A 21585-nucleotide genomic window follows, 5' to 3' on the forward strand; every position below is an offset into this window, starting at 1 on the left:
TTAAACTGTGCTGCACAACCATAAGTAAAGTATTTCACACTTAATACATCAAATAGATTTTCTTTGATATATCTTGTTATATCTTCTTGAATCTTGTAAACAAACCCTGTGTCATGATCAACATTTTCTGATTGGTAACAAAAAGATTTATAGCTGAGAACTTTTTTATCTATAAAATTAAGTTCAATTCTAAAAAGTGAACATTGACTTTAGTTCCAGTGATAATTTTGAACTTCATCCAGAACAACATATTGATAGTTTTCAGCAAAATCTCATTTAAGCATTTTGGTTAAGATTTTCTTTACAGTTTTCCAAGTACATTGTGCTTTTGCAATACATGAATACGTGGTAAGGTTGTCAATGCTGTCACATAATAAATCATTAAATTCATCTATTGGCAATGATTGTAACAGTAGTGCTATACCATCAGTACTCAGCCATTGCTTGAATACTACATCTTCTTTTATCTTATGGTCCATATACTCTTGGACTAAAAAACTTTTTAATGCTTGAAAACCAGGGCATTGGTTACATCGATGCAATATACACTCTGCATTTTCAAGAGAACAAATCAAAGCCATTAAGTCTTTATAACCTTTATTCCAATTGCATCAATAAGAAATTTTGTATTTTGATGATGTATACATACACATACATTGTGAGTATCTGATGCATTAGTTGTAATGCACCATTTAGGTTTCAGAGTACAAAACTTTGACAAACTGACTTTGACATTATAATCTTTTTCAAACGCAACATGTAATTCATTAAGATTGAGTGACAATAATTTTTTTTGAACATGTTGGTTCTTCTTAACACTTACAAAATCTTTTTTTTCCTGTCATCAATCTTGAAAACTCATCACTGATAAAAGTTAATCACTAATTCAACTGTTTCTGGAGAAAGAGGGTTTCCAGTTTTTTGTCAGGCAATGATAGAATTCTTTGCTCATTTTTAACTTGTCTTGCATTTCGAACAAAGTACTCAGACACTTTAAAGTAAATTAATATCTTCATTCTTTAGTCCATGACTCTGGTGCAAGTGTTAACATTTGCACCTAATAACAATAAGAGTCAGTCTCTGAAATATTTTTTTTAATTTCATACATTAAAATGTCTAGATCATGATTTTTGTTTATGCTGTTGTTTAAATGGAGCTATTTATTTCTGCAGTTAAAGAAGCTTCTTCAATACTATTTTTTTACAACTCTGTTAATAGTGCCCTCAAACTCTTGTTTTGCTGCAGGCAATTTGCTGTGTTTTAAAAGACTTATGAGTATAACTGGCAAAATCCCAAGCAATTTTATAGAGGTATCTAACTTAATTTTTTTCTCACTTGTTGATTCCCACTCCTCCAGCGAACTTAAACCTTCATCAGTTTCCACTGCTTTTTTGTAACAGTTACTACAAAATTTCCATACTCGATTTACATATATGTTATTCTCTTGTAAAAGTCTAGGGAAATCTTTACATTCTTTATAGTCTAGATGATTTCATATGGAATGACCTAAACAAAAAATTTAAAGAAGCTTTTAAAGTAACTGAAAATTTAATAATTTTTATAAATTTTAATAAAGTTTTTTTTTAATACCATATTACTATTGTAATAAATGTTAGATTACCAGATTGCAGCACTTAGTAATTTTTTTTTCAAAATATTTTCCATAGAATTGCTCATGATAACAACAAATAATTCTTCTTGAACTATATTTTCCTTGTAAATTTCCTTGCCACATTATTTCTTCTTGTTGTTCACAAAAAAGATTTTTGAGTTAAACAAAACCTTATTTTCTAGAAAATCCTGTTTATATTTATTATTAATAAAATTCTCAATCATTCTTCAAGAAAATACAAACACATAAAACATAACCTTTTAAAAGAAAAAAACAAAACTTTTGCTTACTTTTTATATAATTAGAGGTAAGCATTTAATGATTTAAAATAATGAAAATGAATTGAAATGCAACAAAACTATTTACTATGAGTTTTTCAAACTTAAACACAATAAACATTTTCTATTCAATATATTTTTTTTATCTACCATCTTTAAATTGTATTTTAATAACTTTATATTATGTAGGTAGTGTTTGATCCCCAACACCCTATTTATTCCTCATAATCGAGAAGTTCCAATTTGATCCCCACCACCCTGATAGTACTGCGCTTAACTTGTTTCTCCGCACAGCGACCTTGTTCGTCAAGGTTTGTATTTCAGAGTTATAGAGTTGAGTGAAGGTTGTAACTACAACTCAAGTAGCCTCCTCGACTGTAGTGGCCTTTGTGGCCTTGGGGAGGTAAATTAAAATAAAAATTAAAATTAAAAAAATCATGCCATCCCTTGGTCCATGACTATATCTCTCCTAAACTAGTCACTAAGTAACATTATATTGATGTTTTATGTTTTATTCAAAAAAATGTTTTCAAAAACATTTCAATTACTTCATTCTACCTCCGAAAATCATCAATTTACAAGTCAATAATTTTAAACAAAATTGGATAAACAAGACATTTCCTGAGGTTATCAAGTTTTGAGGGTGCTATTTTTTAATTCCTCAAGTAAAAATCTATTGGGGTAGAAAGTTTTAGGAAATTTCCCAAAGCGATTATCAAAATACTATATGTCAAAGTTGCTTTGTAGTCACTTCAGATAATCACTAAAATGCAGTATTATTTCAACTGATGATATCTCTAGAACCCATGTGTACTTTTAATAAAAAATTTTGTATTTGTTATTTATTTAATGTGGACCGTAAAAGAGCTAAAAATGAACAAATTCTGAGATGTAATGGTGTCATAGTCTAGATGATTTTATATGGAATGACACTAAAGGAGAACAGTGAGAAACTGGACACAAGCTAGGGTCTGAGACAAGACACAAATCAAGGAGTGAAGGTAAGTGATTAGGGTTGTCTGGAAAAAAAGTCACAAAGTTTACTATCTGTGTAAGAGATTAAAAAACACAGAAGTTATGAGTTTTAGTGCCAGCAGGATCAGGGTGTTAGAGCCTAGCCATTTAGTGTGATGAACATTTTTTGTGAACATTTTATTTCAACCTCTGTATATATATACTAAAACATTATACTATACTATATATTCTTCAGGCTGTATTACTTTAAATATACTGTTTATTTCTTGTTTAAAACTTGTTTTATTTTGTTATAAACAAGAACAATTATAGCTCTTTTATTTATTTGTTTATTTATTACTCTTGGTTAGTTAAGCTGTGGGGTTGGGGGTCCTTAATAAAAGGGTGGTGGGAATTTTTTTTTTAATCTAATTTTAATTTATTGTGGGTATATAATCAAAACATCTTAAACCCATATTAATATTTTTACAAAACACCCATACCAAATTATTTTGCATACCAAAGTAACATTCAAATGCTGAGCTGGTGGTGACTGGATTCGAACTGGCGTTGCACAACAGTCTAGGTTTTAAAAATTTGTTTGACGCCTTAACTAACTGAGCTTTTTTTAACAATGGGTTTTAACAATTGTTTAATACTTTAACTAATTGAGCTTTTATTTAATCTAGCCACAACTTAATATACAGTGAAAGCTGATATCAAAAAACTTAGCTTTCATTTTTAAACATACTGAGAAATTGATTCATATAATTTGCAATCTTTTAAGTCGTCTTTTAATCATTATTTTGCTTTACAAACTTGATCTTTTCTTTTTAAGTAACTTCCAACTCTAATAGCGGTTGCCTGTAGCCTTGTTGGAAGTGAAGGTATTTAAAAAAAAAAAGTAAAGGTATTTAAAAAAAAAAATTAAACAAATTGAGATTTATGAGAGTTTTTTGTAGCTCGAATATTTTTTTTGTTGATAACAATGAAAAAAACTAATATATGGGGTAGCAGGGATCTAAATAAGCTTAGATTAAGTGGTAAGGTTAGGTAAAAATTATTTAACCTACCCTCCCATGTATTAAACATGCAAGAGTACAGGATATTATACATTATCTATAATTAAGTTCTGTACTAATTTAAAACATAAATAAAGTATTCACAAATATTAAATAAATAAAAAAACTAAAACTGCTATCAAATTATTTCAATCTATACTTTACAAATATTTTTGTCTTTAAAGTGAATTTTTTATCTGTTGAATTATACCTTTTGCAATACTAATCAGATCTAGTAAGACTAGTTTAAATTTGGCTGTTTCATCTTCGGATCTTGGTAGTTATGACGATTATACATAGGCTCACAAAGACTTCAAGTGTCACACGCTTTGTCTGGACATATTCTTATGTATCAACTCACCAATTTGTTGTAAAATTAGGTTTGAATCTGACTATTTTTTTTAAATTTTTACTTGGTTTCACTCAATCATATTACTTTTTGTTCTATATTGTTCTCCTTTTTCCAAAGACTGTACTCATTTTGATTTTGTTTTTGATATTGTTTCTGATGAAAATTGACCACTTTCAGTTGCCCATTCTCATTTTTCAGCCAATAACCATGCTAAAAAGCTTTAAAACTTATAATTGAAAAGCCACAAGCAGAACACTACAAATACAAATTTGTGGTAAGAAACAGTTTTCAAAAGGGTCACTTACCTTTTGCCAAAACTAAATCTAAAATTTTCAACTTGAAAATTTTGAACTTAACTTGAAAACAACTTGAAAATAAATTAAAAAAATCAACAAAAATAATTATTTTTTCAAAAAAGTAGACAAAAGTGTAAAGTATCACAAAAAAAAAAAACATTTCTAGAGTTTCCAGGATTCTTAATACTGGTATTGAAAACTGATATTCAACTAAATTTTTCCAATACCGAAACCATTTTCCAATACCAGTTTTTTACCGGTATCTGGAAACGGTTTGTTTAAAGTTGCTTATAAATTGGGTCTTGTTAAAATGAAGATGCCGATGAAGATGATAATGCAAACAATTCCGAAGAACTTCTTTTTTATCTTATTTTGGAAGAAGATAATGATTCAGATTCTGATTATAATGACAATAATTATCTTAAGAGTTTCTTAGAGTAAGAAACTTCTTTTTAATCTTACTTCGGAAGAAGATAATGATTCAGATTCTGATTATAATGACAATAATTATCTTAAGAGATTGAATCCCAGAAACATTTTTAATGATATCATAGAGAAAACTGCTCATGGAAGCAGCAACAGAACATTTTGAGATGACATCAAGTCTGTATGGAATAATTCAAGTAAACTGATTAAATTTTTTAAATTGTCAAGCGCTCGTAGCTCCTTATTGCAAAAGCATATTTTTGAACAAGAAAATGATGCTAAAACTTGATATAACTTACATTAAATTGAAAAAACTCATGCTAAAACTTGACATTAAAACTCTGTGAAACTCTTTGGTTCCCATGATTGAAAGGTTAATAAAATTGAAACCATGCATTCAAAAAGTTTATATGAGAAAGTCGATTTTAAAGTTTTAGAAGATATTTTAAAAGTCCTTAAACCTTTTGAATTGGCTGTTAAAGAGCTAAGTAAGGATAACTCAACTATTCTGACCAGTGAAGGTGTTCATATGTTTTTGTTAAAAAATCTTTCTGAACAAACATCTAACTTAAGTGATGCTAGACTCCCTCAAAAAGCGATACGATGAGGTACGCAACAAAGATTTAGTGTTACTAATGAGATATTTGCAAAACCCTAATTCAAATATGCCACAAAATAATGATGGCTTCAAATATTCTTCAAAGTCAGCAATTACTCAATATGCAAAAAATATATTTAAACAAAACTTTACCAAAGTATTGGATAGTGTCAATGTCAAATCATCAGATGAACAATCCCTAACAAAGATGTTTTCTTTCCGACCAAAAATTAGTTGTTCTGATCCATTTTCAGAGATATTAATGGAGTTTAAGCTGTTTGAAGCAAGTGGAGTTCAAACATCAAATTTAAACAAGATTGATTCTGCCCTCAAAAAAATTCAGCCCACATCAACATCCAGCGAAAGAACTTTTTTGGTTGCTGGTAACTTTTCAACTAAGCTTCAAACCCAAATGAATTTTGATATTTAAATGCATTAATATTTTTAAAATACTATTTTTTAGAATGTTAAATTATTGAGTTATTACTGCTTGATAAAATATTTTTAATATTTTAAATAATACATTTAATTTTTAGATATTAAAAAGTAAAATAAAATAGAAAAAGAAAAGTGTTTGAAAAAGAAAAGGAATTTGTTAAATTTTATAAATAGCGCACAACACCGGTTTATTCCCGTATTAAACTATTTTGAATACTGAAAACCGATATTATAATTTTCCGGTATTTTGGAAACTCTATGCATTTCTCGACAGATTGATAAGCTAAAATAAAGAAATGCAAGATGTTCTATGATAAGCTAAGGCAAACCTATTGCAGAAATCTGAAATGCAAAACAAAGAAAACTGTAAAAATAATATAATCTAAAAGATAAGATCTCAAAACTCTTGTAGCAGAGATAAAACTAAAATTTGTTCAGTTACCCTAAAAACATTAAGTTGTATATTGTAGACAAATGCTTGGACTTATTTTATCTATCAAACCTCCTGCTCTTCCTCTTACCACATGTCAGAGATGGATTTACAATTTTGCCACCATAGGCTATGAAAAATTTCCCACCCTTATATGCAAAAAAAAAAGTACTCAGATAAAAACAAGTCAAATTCTGATAACATTTTTATAGCCATTAGAAAACTTCCATTTCTAGGGGATCCTAAAATCTCATCATGACCCCTTAGTGCAAGTGCGTGATCTGTTTATTTTTTTACCATAGCAACTACACGTTGAAGAACTTTTGTCCAGTACAAAATTTCTTCATCTATTTAAGCAAATAGCATTTTACCTATTCAAAAAATTTGCCGCCCTAGGCTATAGCCTATCAAACCTATAGGTAAATCTGAACCTGCAACATGTATTTATTCTCCCAAATTTTCTTTTATTGTTCTACCCTATACCCTAAAGTAAATTTAGCTAGACATATCTAGTCATTTGGTTTTGATGTTACTTAATAGAAAAAATTATTTAATGAAAAAATTAAAATATTTGACTACTAGAAGATCTTATTCAACAATGTAAAATTTAACATAATAAAACAATTTGAGTCACAAAGCATTTTCAAATGGGATCCAAAGACGGAACATATCTACAACACAAATTCAAACTGACAATGTATTTTTTGAAGAAATGAATCCAGATACCACTTTTTCAAATATGGTCAAACATTTGTTGTTTATTAATTGTTAACACTGGGAATAACTTACCATTGAATATAATAAAAGCTAAAATATAATTCCACAATAAATTTAAATATAAACTAGACAAATCTCAATTTTGCCAAAAACTGAAACAAAAAAACTAAATAACTTGTGTGTAACTTTCAGAAATCATATAGTTATAAATAATATTTCAATAGAAAACTAGTCAGGCAGCTAGTATGTTTTTACCTTTAAAAAACTACAGCCATATTGACCAAGCTATAACTATAAAGTACAAAGGGTTTTTAGTATAGTTCAAAAAATTAACTTGATCGATACCAGATTTTGAGATTCACTTAAAATAAAATGATATACTTGACAATATCATAAGTGTTAACACTATCATAAGTTATTGGTCATAGCCTTATTGACACAATTATTATTATGTTGTTAAAATATATCATACAGCTTCTTGTCAAGAATAAATTTTTACTAAAATCTTATCAAGAATCTTGATAAGATTTTAGTAAAAATTTATAGATATATAAATCGGCAAGATAAAAACTTTATACACACTTACGAAAGACTTGGCTAAAAATTAAATTTTTATTTACATAAAAAATAAAAGCCTAAGTTATATATAAAAAATATATATAAATTGGTTTACCATATCATCAGCAACAATCATGATAATATGAGGGGATTTGCAGTTAACCAAAGTCACAGCATACAAAATTACCAGATATATCATATTCTGAAAATCTCTGAATTAAAAAAAAAAATTTTATTCAAATTAAATAATTAAGCTTTAGTAGGTCACAAAAAATTTATATCTTATAAATTTGTAATTTATTTTGGCTGCACATACTACAATGTAGCACATGCAGTACTATCAATGATAGTATCAGTATGCAGTACTATCGTTAAAATATATTGTTTTTTGAATAATTTATGATTTTGCATGTAGACTGCATGGAAAAACTTGACAGCAAGTACACTGAGGTTTCAAAAAATACATTTATTCCATCTTCGGCAACAGGTTCTTAATATAGTTATGCAATGTAGTAATGTAACCCAAAATCCTTAAACCAGGTTAGAAAGACCTAATTATATAAAATACATAATAACACCATATACTTTATAAAAAAGACAAGGGTAAAGGACACAGGAAAGTATATTATTTATTATAAGGAGTGGGTAAAATATAAGAACTGGAATTGTTAGATGTATAATGAATAAAAAGAAATTTTTATTTATTTAGTGGTATTATTAATACCATAAATTAAATGGTGCACCACTAAATAAATAAAAATTTCTTTTGATGAATGAATAAAAAGAAATTTTTATTTATTTAGTGGTATTATTAATACCATAAATTAAATGGTGCACCACTAAATAAATAAAAATTTCTTTTGATGAATGAATAAAAAGAAATTTTTATTTATTTAGTGGTATTATTAATACCATTAATTTAATGGTAATAATAATATTACTAAATAAATAAAAATTTCTTATTATTCATTATACATCTAACGATTCTAGTTCTTATATTTAACCCACTCCTTATAATAAATAATATACTTTCCTGTGTCCTTACCCTTGTCTTTTTTATTAAAGTATATTGTGTAATTATGTATTTTATGTAATTAGGTCTTTAAACCAGTATATAATCTGGTTTAAAGAAACTTTTATTTATTTAATGATTAAATAAATAAAAATTTCTTTTTATTTTACTTTTAGCCTAATACTATAAGGCTAATACAAGCGTCATAGTGACAAAGGTCACAAGGTTATAATTCGTACTTATAACCTTTATAAATATCCTCTAAAGATATTTGTCTGATCAAAAATGTTTTAATTATAGAAATGATTTAATCATAGTTTGTAGACTTAAGCACTGTATTTAATTTGCACGCTAGTATAGTTAGCGTGGTACTGTTAACAGCGGTTTAACAAATGCGACGCGCACGTTTGTTTACCTAAAAGTAGCCGGGTGAGAAGTGATATATTTATTTTTCTACCTTTTTATATAAAAAAAGAATTTTTGGTTTTGTTGAAGGGGGGGGGGGTATTTAAATATTTTTGTATTTTGTACAAAATATAATTATATTAAGGTCAGTGACGGATCTAGGGAAGGGGTTGGTATGGGGTATGCTTATATCTCAGTAATAGAGGACCTTTTTTTTTTAGGAGACGCAAATAGGATACAAAATACAAAAATATTTCAACATCCCTCCCTCCACCACACCAAAAATTCCTGTATCATTTTTTGATTAAACTAATCATTTTAGTGTGTTTATTTTTAGGTTATCCATGCAATGTGATGACAAAAAAGATCTATTAAAGAAATAGTTGTAATTCTTTTGGACAAAAGAGCAAGTTGAGAGTGTTGAAAAGGATAGTCTTGTTGAAGATCTAATTAACACTCTTGATATTTTTCTATGAGTTGCTACATCTCAAGGTGAACTAAAAAATTTATAGTTTTGTTAAAAAAGTATAAAGCAAAAACTGGCTGAGCGAAGTCTACATTAGGGCTTGGAGAAGAAACTCCAACAAGATCCTTTTTTCTTATTTCTACTGCATTGTTTTTTTCATCATCATTAACATGTTTCTTCTATTGAGACGCATCTTTTTTTTTGGTGTCTGTAAAAATATCATAAAACTCCTCTAATAACTCAATAGAGGAATGTTGTAATATTTTTACATACACTAAAAAAATTAATTTTATTTTCAAACATACAAAGCAATAGAAATGCCATTGAAAGATTAGGTGAAACGCAAAAACAAAAGGATGAGGACAATGTAATTCCAAAAAAAGTCCGTTTAATTTGAAGGAAAGGTTAAAATATGATAAAGAAAATAAAAGACTTGAGTGAGAGCAACGTAATCTGGGACAAGAACTACTAAGGCAACAATTACTAAGACAACAATTTGAAATACAATAACAGAAACACAATATGATGTCTCAACAGAACGCTTTATGCATTTAATATTTTAATGCATTTTTTAAAGAAACCATAACGAAGAGCTTCAAGATTCGGTACCAGCTCTGGCCAGATAAGCGGTATTGGTAAGGAAAGAGGCTTGGACCTCCTGGTTAGATGCTCTTATGCGGTGCTCTGTGATAAAACTGTAAGGACTTTTTGGAGCTCCTTAATAGAGCACAACAACAACAACAACAAAAAATTTCCTTAATTTTTTAAGAAAATTTTTATAGTTGTTGTTGTTGTTGTTGTTGTTGTTTTTGTTGTTGTTGTTGTTGGTAATTTAATTAGATATAAATGTGATATATAATAAATATTTTTTTACTATTAATAATTAGGTTAGAGTTTAATAATTTGAAAATAATTTGAGTGGCGTTTTAAGTCCCCAGTCGCTATTTTGTCTGTTGAATTTTGCGACGTTAGAATTATCTTGTTTTATCTCCACATTTTTGAGTTTTGAAATAAAATGACTTAAAAAAGAAAAACTTTAGGAGACAACATATATAAACATTTTTATAACGTCATTTTTCTATGCAACTTTTTTTACTTATAACTTTGGTTTTAATATAGAAAAAAAATATTATTTTGAGTCACATAGAAATAACTCGATTTTTAAAGATAAAACAAAATAATTCTAACGTTACAAATTCAGAGAATTTAAAATTAGCCAAGGTTTTGAATATAAACTTAGTTTTTTCATATGATATCTTAATTGCTTGAATTTTTAAATTAAATTTATCTTTATATTATTTGCACTGGTATTTGAGATTAATTTTTCATATAATTTTTTTTTGTATATTTTTTGTATATCATTGAAACTTTCTATTCTCGAGATTTTGTTGATCACCAATTCAAAAGTTTTAGAATAAAATATCAAGAAGATATTTTTAGTTTAAGATTAAAAAAAATGTATTTTTAATTTTTATTTATTAAAAACATTCTAGTTATTATACAGAACAGACGAATAAAAAGTTATTTCAAGTGCTTCGTAAAATTGTACCAGCTGCTTGAATGCAATAATGTTTACTAAATTGATTTCTTCAAAGTTACTGCTTACAATATTAACATTAGCGAAATATACAAATACTGAATCAATAGATATTATTTATTGGGAAATAAAACCGTTCATTTTTAGAAATTCTGACGGTAATATTTCGGGCATTTTTCCAAAGATGTTTAGTGAGGGGCAATACTATTGTAGCAAAAAAAAATTGCTTATTAACTATAAAAAAATCATACCTTCTAGAAAAAAATTTTATGAACTTCTTCTTTCTAATATAACGCACAGCAATAGCGAATTTTCAGTTGTTAATGACAAGAACTTGGTATGGCTTCCCGAAAACATGTTTGGCAACTCACAAGAATACAAAAAGGTTTGGCAGATGCGTACTTTGCCTTTAATATGGTCAAATGGTATTGCAATAATTATGCCTCGATACATGATTTCGTTACCTATAAAAATGCTTCGAGGAATTTACAGCTGTCGGCAAATCATAGCTCTGACTTTAATGTTATCTCTTCTTTTTGGAATAATAATTTGGTTTGCAGAATACAAATCTAATAAGCAATTTTCAAAATATTTTATAGCAGGAACAGGAACAGGTGTTTGGTGGAGTTTGGTATCCATGACTACAGTTGGTTACGGAGATGTTGTACTTCGGTCAATTGTCGGTAAAGTAATTGCTTCTATATGGTTGTTTATTGGTGTTATAATTGCATGTCTTACAACAGCAACAATAACGAAGACAATCAAAGGCTTAGAAGGTTTAGATATTTATGCGCAAAAAGTTTCAGTGCTTGAAAATTCTTACGAGTTGAAGGTTGCTAATGAAAATTATGCTGCACAAATATTTCCTGTTAAATCTTACAATGAAGCACTCGATATGGTTAGAGATGGAAAAGTATTTGCTGCTCTGATAAATGTAGATGTTGCTGCTTGGTTTCAAAAAGAAATTACTAATGATAGTAAGAGCGTTCCGTTACGCATCGTCAATATTATCCCTGCAAAAATAGAAACGAGCATTCTTATACCAATGAATTTATCAGTTAACGCTTCGTACTTTATTGAATGCATGTTAAAACAAAAAGATGAAGTTTTAAACCGATCAAACGAACATTTTAGAAGGTTTTGTCAAACTGAAACATTGTATATTGATTCAATTACTGACATGTTTAAGAAAAGCGCTTTATATCAACTTCTTTTAGGAATTGTCATTGCGATATTGTTTTTGGGATTAGGGATGGAAATTGTAATGAGAAAATCAAAAGTTGACAAAAATGAAATTCAATCTTTCAATTTTTTAGTTGATTTTCCTTTTGCTAAAGTCGGCTTGTCAAAAAGCGTCAACAAGACATATGAGTCGATGGGTGGAAAATTTATATAATTTTATTAAAACATAAAATTTTATAATTTATAATTATATAATTATATTAAAACTTTAAATGAAACTCATATTAATAAATTACAGTTGGATTTTTTTCTGTAAAACTTAGCCAAGGATAATTTTCTCCTGCGTTCAACACTTTTTTTTTTCAAAAATGACCCGTTTTGCATTTGTTTTAAAACAAAATTCACGGTGTTTCATTAAAAGTACATGCTTTGCAGCATGTTGTTATTTGTGTTTTATTATTATGTTGCGTTTAAAACATTATTTATTTATCAAAAATAAACAAATAAATATTTTATTTAGTGAATATTATGTTTTTTTTTTCTATATACATGACTATACTCAACCCCATGAACCCACTTGACGACATCACTTCATCACTCATGAACACCACTTGACTACACAACAATATTTGTCTATACTACTATAATACGCATTGTTTTTTTTTTAGTTTTGTTATTTGAAATCTAAATAAATAATACTTATTATTTTATTAATAGATTTTCAAAAATTAGTGGGTTTAACTAATGACTAGACAATAGACAAAAGAAAAGTACAATTAAAATAAAAAAAGTATAAAAGTATAATTTCTTTCGGAGCAAAAGAAAACTTTTAAAAACGGTGCGGTAAAAAAACGTTTTATAGTCCAGCGAGCTCAAACTCAGTTTCCCAAAAAATTATTAGTTAAGCTAATTAGTTTTTTACAAACAACTTTTTCAATGGTTTTAACAGGTTCTTACTGTAATGTAAATATTTTACTCACTAGTTGCGATTGCGTCACGGATTGTGAGTGTGTGCGAATTGTGTCAATGGCAGATGTAAGTTTATCAACTTTTATAATGGAGATGATGAGTTAAGAATTAAATTATTAAGAAATGAGTTACTAAAGCTCCACCTTTTAGCATTGTTCAGTTTAAAATGTAATATTATGGATTTATTTTAAATAAAAAAAATCAAAACGTGAGTAAAATGTGAGTAAAAGACGTGTAAAGTGAATAAAAATGTCTACATGATTTTTATAGGACTTGAATTGTTTTTTTGATAATATGCAACCCTCAACAACATAATGAGACTCTCAATTAATAAAATGCAACCTTTAACAATAAAGCGAGGCTCTCAAAAATAGTTATTAGTTAGTTATAGACATAATAATTAGATAAAGTTATTGATAAATTCAGAATAAGTTTCAAAAACAGACACTTTTCATTTCCAAAAATTTAAAACTTCTAAAATTATATTTGGAGTAATAAGTAACGTCGCTGGGGTTGGTGTCACCCAGTGCGGTAAATTTTTGTGTCAGCCCCTAGAATTTTACTAACAGGGTCGACGATACGGGTTTGTGGAAGACGAGGGGCACAATCGTCAATTTCAAAAAATAGTCCTCTAAATCTAGAAATTTCCCGAATAAGAACCTCTTCTAAAGTTTATGTTTTAAAAAAATAAAAAAAGAAACACTAATAATTCAAACTTTATTATATCATTTATAAAAATCTTTATAAAACTAAAAACAAACAAAACAAAAAAACAAAAAAATTAGCGCCTTGGCGCCCTTTTAATCATTTATTGTAATTATTAATACTATTATTAACATTAATAATAATGAGATAAATTTTATTTTTACAAAATCATTTTAAAAGCAACTAATTTATAGTTAATTGTATAATATATTTAACCGCTGCAAAGTTGTTTTATAGTGTTTCTGAACAACACAATCAAATTTATTTATTATTTTTACGTATAACCAAATTATATTTATTATATAGTTAATTAAATTTTAAGTACAACACATGTCACGTAATTTTTTTCTCCTTGTTATTTTGATGCTAATAAAATGCTTACAACTTTTGTACTTACAAAATATAACATTTTAATCACTTAGAAAATTAAGATTATTCTTCTTAAACACCTTAAGGTATATTTTAATCACACAGCAACGACCATAGCAACCTTTTTATCCTTTAAGTTAGTCCCTAAAAACTAAACATGCCAAGCCTGTAACTATTCTTTTTTTAATGTTTTAAGTTTAAATTGGTCTAAATGTCATAAATTTAAGTCACATTGCCATTTTTAAACGGATTAACATAGTTTTAACAGTCTTCAGATAAAATAGTGCTTTTAATTTTTGTATCTAACCTATTACAGTTAAAGGTTGAAAAGTAAATTAAGGCAAACAAAAAAAGAATAATAAGACCAAGGAAAAGAAAGTTTAATGGCAATCAGCATAATAATTCCAATAACACCAATAAGCAATTTGATACATACACAGAAACTTGTTCTACAAGTAGTAAAAAGCTGAAAAATAATCTTGAAAAAATATTATTTGATAATGATGAATTTATATTTTTTATGCATTTTAAACAAATGAAAAATTGTTTTGAAAAGTATGCTACTTGTAATACATGTGCTACAAAGCTTTCCATGTTGCATGATCATTCAAGACGTTTGGGGTTTTCTTTGTTTTTTCAAGTGGTTTTTCATTTCTTGCAGTGGTTGTGCATTTAAAGATACATTTTTTTTCTCCTGTTATCAAAAACAATAAACCTGGTATAAATACTAGTGAAATTAATATATAAATTATAAATCAGTTGCTGAGCAAAGTATGAAAAATGCTGCTATGGAAGTTAGGAGAATACTGAAACCTGACTCTAATATGAATGATGTTATTGATTGTGGTGTTTCTATCAATGGTACCTGACAGCGGTGAGGATATTCTTCTTTGAATGGTGTAGTGGTGGCAACGTCTCACTACAACAACAAGGTATTGGATACTGTTATATTATCTAAGTTTTGTAAAGGTTGTCAAATTTGGGAAAGAAAAAAAGGGACAATTAAATATGAGCAGTGGAAAGTTAATCATTCCTGCCAAGTAAATCACACTAAATCAGCTGGTACCATGAAGTCAGCTGGTGCAACAGAAATATTTTGCTCTTCGGTAAATAAATATAACATTCGCTATTCTAAATATATTGGAGACAGTGACACTACCTCATTTAGCACAGTTATTGCACAAAAACCTTATGGTGATGACCTTGTTTCAATAAAACTAGAATGTATTGGGCATTATCAGAAGCGTACAGGGAATCGACTACGTCTTAAAAGAAAAGAATTACGACGGGTAAAACTATCTGATGGAAAAGGTATATCTGGTAAAGGTCGGCTCACAGTTAATGTAATCAACATCTTGCAAAATTATGTTGGAATGGCTATTTGGCAAAATTCAAATAGTCTTTTGGAAATGAGGAACTCCATAATAGCTTCACTTAATCATTGCACTAATTTTACTTCTGAAGAATATCATCATATATTTTGCACCAAGGGGTGAAAAAAGCTGGCGTAAATGGCAGTCTGATATAGCAACTTGTCAAGTTACATACAAGAAAAAGGTAAATTTACCAGTTGCCATTATGGTTAAAGATTAAGCCAGTATTTCAAGATCTAGCAAACACTGATATGCTTACAAAATGTTTGCACGGCATGACTCAAAATGGAAATGAAGCGTTTAATCAATTAATTTGGAACCGTTCCCCTAAAACTATATTCACCTTTAAAGCTGTTGTTGAAATGGCTGTTTACTCTACCAACATTACTTACAATGATGGCTTTACTAAGTTATCTTCTGTATTTGATGCTCTTAATATTAAATCTGGTAGTTACTTTGGAATTGGTGCAAGTAAAAAAAACTCCATACAGTTAAAAAATATGAACAAAAAAATGTCAGATGAAACAAAAAAAAGAAGAAAAAAATTAAGGTCTGTTAGAAAAAACTATTTTGGACAAAAATTAGATAAAGAAACTGCAAATGATTGTTGTTCTGGTGGTTTTTAATAATTTATCTGAGTAGTGTACATGATTTATAATTTTAAAATTGATTTTTTTCAATTTTTGTTTTTTTTAAGAGAAGCCGTAGGAAAACAATGATATCTCAATAAAAAAACATTATTTTAGCTTCAAATTTTCATGGTATGTTTATTATTAATGTTTTGAGTGCCTGAACCTAAAAAAAAATTTAAAACAATTAAACTTAACCTACAAATACCATATCAAATGTTTTATTGCTAAAAATAATTTTTTACACAATTAAGTCAGCCATTTTTATTCATTTAAATTTTTTCAAAAAATTTTTTTTGGTTCAGGCACAAGCTACACTAGTATACTAGTATTTTGCAAAATTTCAACCTTTAATATTGATGTAATCTCAAGATATTTATGTTCTTGGAACTTTAACTTTTTCATAGGGTTCGGTCTGCAAAGCAGTAAATTTTGTCGGCGCAGACGTCGGCGCCGACAAAATTTACTGCTTTGCAGACAATTTTTTGAAATCAACAAAAAATGTTTTTAACTTAAAAAATGTTTTAAGTAATATTTTAACTTTATTATAAATTCAGTGATTAGTAACAATAGGAGTTTTCAAAGGTTCTTACAGTAATAAAAAAATATAATGCTGGCGCCTATTCGGTGATTTCTTGACATTCATTTTCATTGAGAATTGCACCTTCTTCAAGAATGTAATCATTCTTGTCATTTGTGTCCATCAGCACGCTATTGGTATACAAGAATACCAGCTTTTCAACTCTCTCATTTGTAAGACGATTTCTTAGTATATATGAATAAATCGAAAGGTCGATCAGCCTCTTTCTGCTGTAGCCGATAAGCAGATCATTTCGTTAATAGGCTTAGCAATTCCCTAAAGAGCAGGATATTTATTGCAACCGATAATGCTCCAATAATTTCGCGCGTTTATCTTGAATATTGTTTCCTTTCTTTACTCAGGCAGCGCAACCATTTCTCCTATAAAAGCAATCAATTCATCCACAGCAGTGTCAGCAATTTCAGGTTTGATCTTTTTGGCGAATTCAACTGTAGCAGTGATAAAGTCGGTTTTATCTTCATTCAAATATAAACCTTCTGCGGCATTTTTGGGCGTTAATATGAAAAAATTCCAATACCTGGTGTAAAGAACCTTCTGATCGGGCGCTTTGATTCAAAAATTCACTATGTGATCGCTTCTTATGTTCGTCCAGCCGTCAGACATCAGTGTTAAGTTTGTTTCAGAATTCAAAATTTCATTTACAGAAGAAGAACATTTTTTGTATTGTTTGTCGAGCAGAGATCCTGATAAGGCTTTAGCATTCGGGATGACAGATGCGTACGATGGATTGAGCGACTTAACGAAATCCTTAAAGGCCTCCGATTCGACTAAACGAAATGATATACCCGTACGGTAAAAGAAATTAGCAAGCTTCGTGTCGATATCATTTTTGAGCTCTTCATTAATTGGTGGATGTACACGCTGCGTCGGTAAATCAGACGTAGACGGAAGTTGCTGAGAATCATTGATTAGATGTGATGATTCATAATTACGCTTAGAAAACAATCTTTTTTCCTCGACAATGGCGTTTGGACATGTTAATCTTTTATGCGCTGCAAGGCGTTCCTTCGACCATTGAACAGTTTGTTACATGCTAAACAAGTGCCAGAACGCTTCTCTCGATCAAGATTTTTCGAATAATTCGAAATTTTGATTGAAATCAGAGCAAAGTATATATCAGATGTAAAAAAAAAAAAAAAAAAATTTAAATGTGGGATTTACCATTCAAGACACTTTAAATTGTTGGTTTCATTAAACGTTTATTGATTTTTTTAAATGAAAACAAAAACGCATGGTGCACTAAGGCACGGCAGAACAATTTGGTATGGCCAACGTAGGCCCAACATACTTTCAACTAATGATAAACCAATTATCGGCAACTTAAATAAAGAAACAATTCGAATGTAATGCCGTATATTTATATGCCGGCAATGTTTTGCTAGTGTTAAAAAATAACTTAAATAAGCAATATTTAATTGTTGATGTTAGCCATCAACAAGCTAATCAACTTGTATAATCTACCGGCAATGAAAAAAAATGACTTGTTTAATTAAAAGAACTCCTGCCCAAACCAAAACGCTTAATCAATGTATGTATACTCCACGGAGTGGAGTGCATATACATTGCTATATCAAACAATGTGTGTATACACATTGTCTGATAAAGCATTTGGTTCATCTACCTAATAAAATTTTAAAAAGTAATTATATTTAATAAATAACAAAATTACTCCAATTGTAATTTCGTAAACAAAAATAATAGTAAAAACAAATAAAATATGTACACTTGAAAAAAAAAACATAAAATTTCAGAAAGAAAAATCTGATATGTGACCTGAACCAACGACTCACAACTGTATGCCAAAAGATATACGTATGGCCATATATATATACCCGACAGCAAACCACGGACCTTTTGGTTCTGAGCTTAACCACTGCGCCACGGCTACTACTTGAAATTTTTCTTGAAACTTAAGAAACTTAAATCTTCCTTTAAGAATTCAAAAGTTTTGGTGTGCATTTTTTTTGGACCCAAAAAAATTGAATACTTTTTTTCGAGATAATCCGAGTTGCAGAGATTTTGTTAATATTTCGGTCTAGTTAATACAGTTTTTTATATATATATATATATATATTTCGTTATTTAGGTGCCCCAACCCCATTTCCGCGGTGCTCTGTGACAAGACCTAACGGTCTTGTCACAGAGCACCGCGGAAATGCATTTAACAGGAAGTTCACGCCTTCTTCCTTACCTCGACGCGAATATATTTCCAGAGTTTGATTCGAACCTGGATCTCCTGGTTCTAAAGCAAGCGCTCTAACCAATGCGCCACGGCCGGTCAGTTCTAGTTAATAGAGTTATTGTTTTGACTATATAAAAACAATGCGTTTTTAAATCATGTACCAACGTATCTGTTGTATTGGGCCGATTAACTCAAAGTGTGGTCCATTTAACTGCTAATACAATGCAGTTGTACTAACTAAACGTTTTTTAAAAAACCATTTTAAAAAACAAAAAATTTCTAAAATACCTTAAAAACATCTAATTAGCTGGTTATTTTTTGGTAACAACATTAAAAATTTTAATTTCAAAACTACATTGAATTCTTGGATTCAATTTAACGGTTTAGCCAAAGTAATCGATACAATCGATTTAATGCTTTTAAATAAATTAAATTGATAACTTGAAATTAAATCCTAATTTAAAAAAGTCAAACTTTAACAAATACGTATCTCTCTATAGAGACTCGAGCCTCTATAGATATACAGCTGTATCAAACGCTTTGCTTAGATCTATAATAAACATCTGTCATGATAAACAAAAGAACGAGGTCAAGAATTGCAGGATCAGATAAGTGTCCTGTTTTAAACCCAAATTATTTTTTATAAAAGACATTAATTGTATCTAAAAATGAATGTAATCTGTTGTATATTATTCGTTCTAGTATTCTCGCAAAACAAGAAATAATTAAATTAGTTTTAAATAAGTTAATGCAGTTGATCTTAGCAAAGTTGACCAAAGCAACGCGTTTAATACAGTTGATTAAAGCAAAGTTGATCTAAGCAAAGCGTTGATCATAGTATGTATAAAATTTAATTAAAAATTAAGGAATAGAAAAAACAAAGATTGGTTTGATAATATTTTTAAATATAACCATCTATATTACAATCATTATTTTTAAATATATGATTCAAGCAAAGTTTCTATTATTTTATATTTATTTGCTGATCATACAAATTTAATTTATTCCCAGTGTGGTATTAAAATGTTGTCATTATTGAACTTCCTGAAATAACTGAATGATTAAATGTAAATAAACTTTCTATTATTTCAACTAAAAATAAGTAATTTCACAACCATCATAAAAAAGATTATCTCGCGTCCAAAACTTTTAATCAGTGATTACATTGTGAAAAGTAAACGTTCAATAAAGTTCTTAGGTATCATTCTTTATGAAAACATAACTTAGAAAGATCACATAAACACGATCAAATTTTCTAAAATTATTAGTTTAATTTATACAGAAAAACTTTTCTTAAATCAATTATGCTTAAATTATACACACTAAATTATTTGCAATATTTTGAGACTATTAACCGTCTCATCACCCGACTATAAAACACATCTTTGGTTTCCAGAAACTGGTGTTTAAGTATTAAACGTAATCCAAACTCATTCTGATTGGGTCACGTGGGTCACTTTGTTGGTATTGTATCTTTACTAATTTTTATTTTAAATTTATTAAAGGTCAACGCTAAAATCGTTGACATCAACTCCAGCAAATATTTCCAAGACAAAAAATTTTAAGGTTTTGAATCAAAAACATAAATATTTTTGTCTTGAAAATGGAATAGTTCTGGTGTATCAAAACGTTTGATACACTAGAATTATTCCATTTTCCGTCGTGAATTGACTGTTGATTTTTCTAGTTCCTTTGTAGACACCAAGTTTGCTGAAACGTGACAATACGGATTTATTTTTACATGTTAATATTGTATTATAAACATGTATAAAAAACATCGTTAAAGTTGCAAATAATAATTTTTGCTTTTGAATTGTTTTGGTTTAATGATGGAAGTATAATACAGTTTTATACTTCCATGGTTTAACTGAACCTGTAAAAAGCATTAATATTTTAAAAAATATGATATGCTAATATCAAGATATACAAATTAAAGGAGTCGTAAGAATTTCATCCGTATTACTGAGTCAACTTGTTAAAATCTCAGTAAAATATATGATAACGAAAGCATTAAAGTTTTATTAGCCATCTATTATATATATTATTGTTATTGTCCATATTAACAAAACAAACATTATGACAGATAATATTTATGTTAAAACACTTAATGAAGAAATGCTTTCGTATTGTAAGGGCAACAAGCCTTTGGTTTGGATATTTCAGAAGGATACATATCCGAAACATGCGACTTTTTTTTAAAGAAGCAGTTCTAATATAATGGCATAAAACTATTGTTTTAATAAACACAATTGCCATATTTTAATTTTATGGAACCTTTCTTGGGAATATGGATCTTTCAAAATTTGACCCATTTCTTGCCTATACACTTATAAAATTGAGGAAATCAGGGCAGAGGAAATGTTTCATACATTTTATTGACAATAAGAAAATTGTCTTCTTAATGGCAAAAAATGTTTTGCAATCCATTGGTAGCT

The 21585-nt window shown here is 28.5% G+C and overlaps 2 protein-coding genes across 2 annotated transcripts in view; one reads left to right on the forward strand and one right to left on the reverse strand.

Annotated features, from left to right (window-relative positions):
• The window catches only part of LOC101237246 (arylsulfatase B), a 58353-nt gene extending 50383 nt beyond the window's left edge, over positions 1–7970 (reverse strand). The window contains exon 1 of the mRNA XM_065792508.1: positions 7836–7970. Within this exon, the coding sequence (XP_065648580.1) occupies positions 7836–7919 (84 nt within the window). The 5' untranslated portion in view covers positions 7920–7970. The remainder of the gene's footprint in view (positions 1–7835) is intronic.
• Positions 7971–11100: 3130 nt separating this feature from the next.
• On the forward strand, positions 11101–12846 carry LOC124809004 (uncharacterized). Its single transcript, XM_065792509.1, has one exon. The coding sequence runs from the start codon at positions 11172–11174 to the stop codon at positions 12534–12536; it is 1365 nt and encodes a 454-aa protein (XP_065648581.1). The 5' UTR covers positions 11101–11171; the 3' UTR covers positions 12537–12846.
• The last annotated feature ends 8739 nt before the right edge of the window (positions 12847–21585 follow it).

This window comes from Hydra vulgaris, chromosome 03 (assembly GCF_038396675.1).
Source record: "Hydra vulgaris chromosome 03, alternate assembly HydraT2T_AEP".
In the NCBI taxonomy this organism is placed as follows: Eukaryota; Metazoa; Cnidaria; class Hydrozoa; order Anthoathecata; family Hydridae; genus Hydra; species Hydra vulgaris.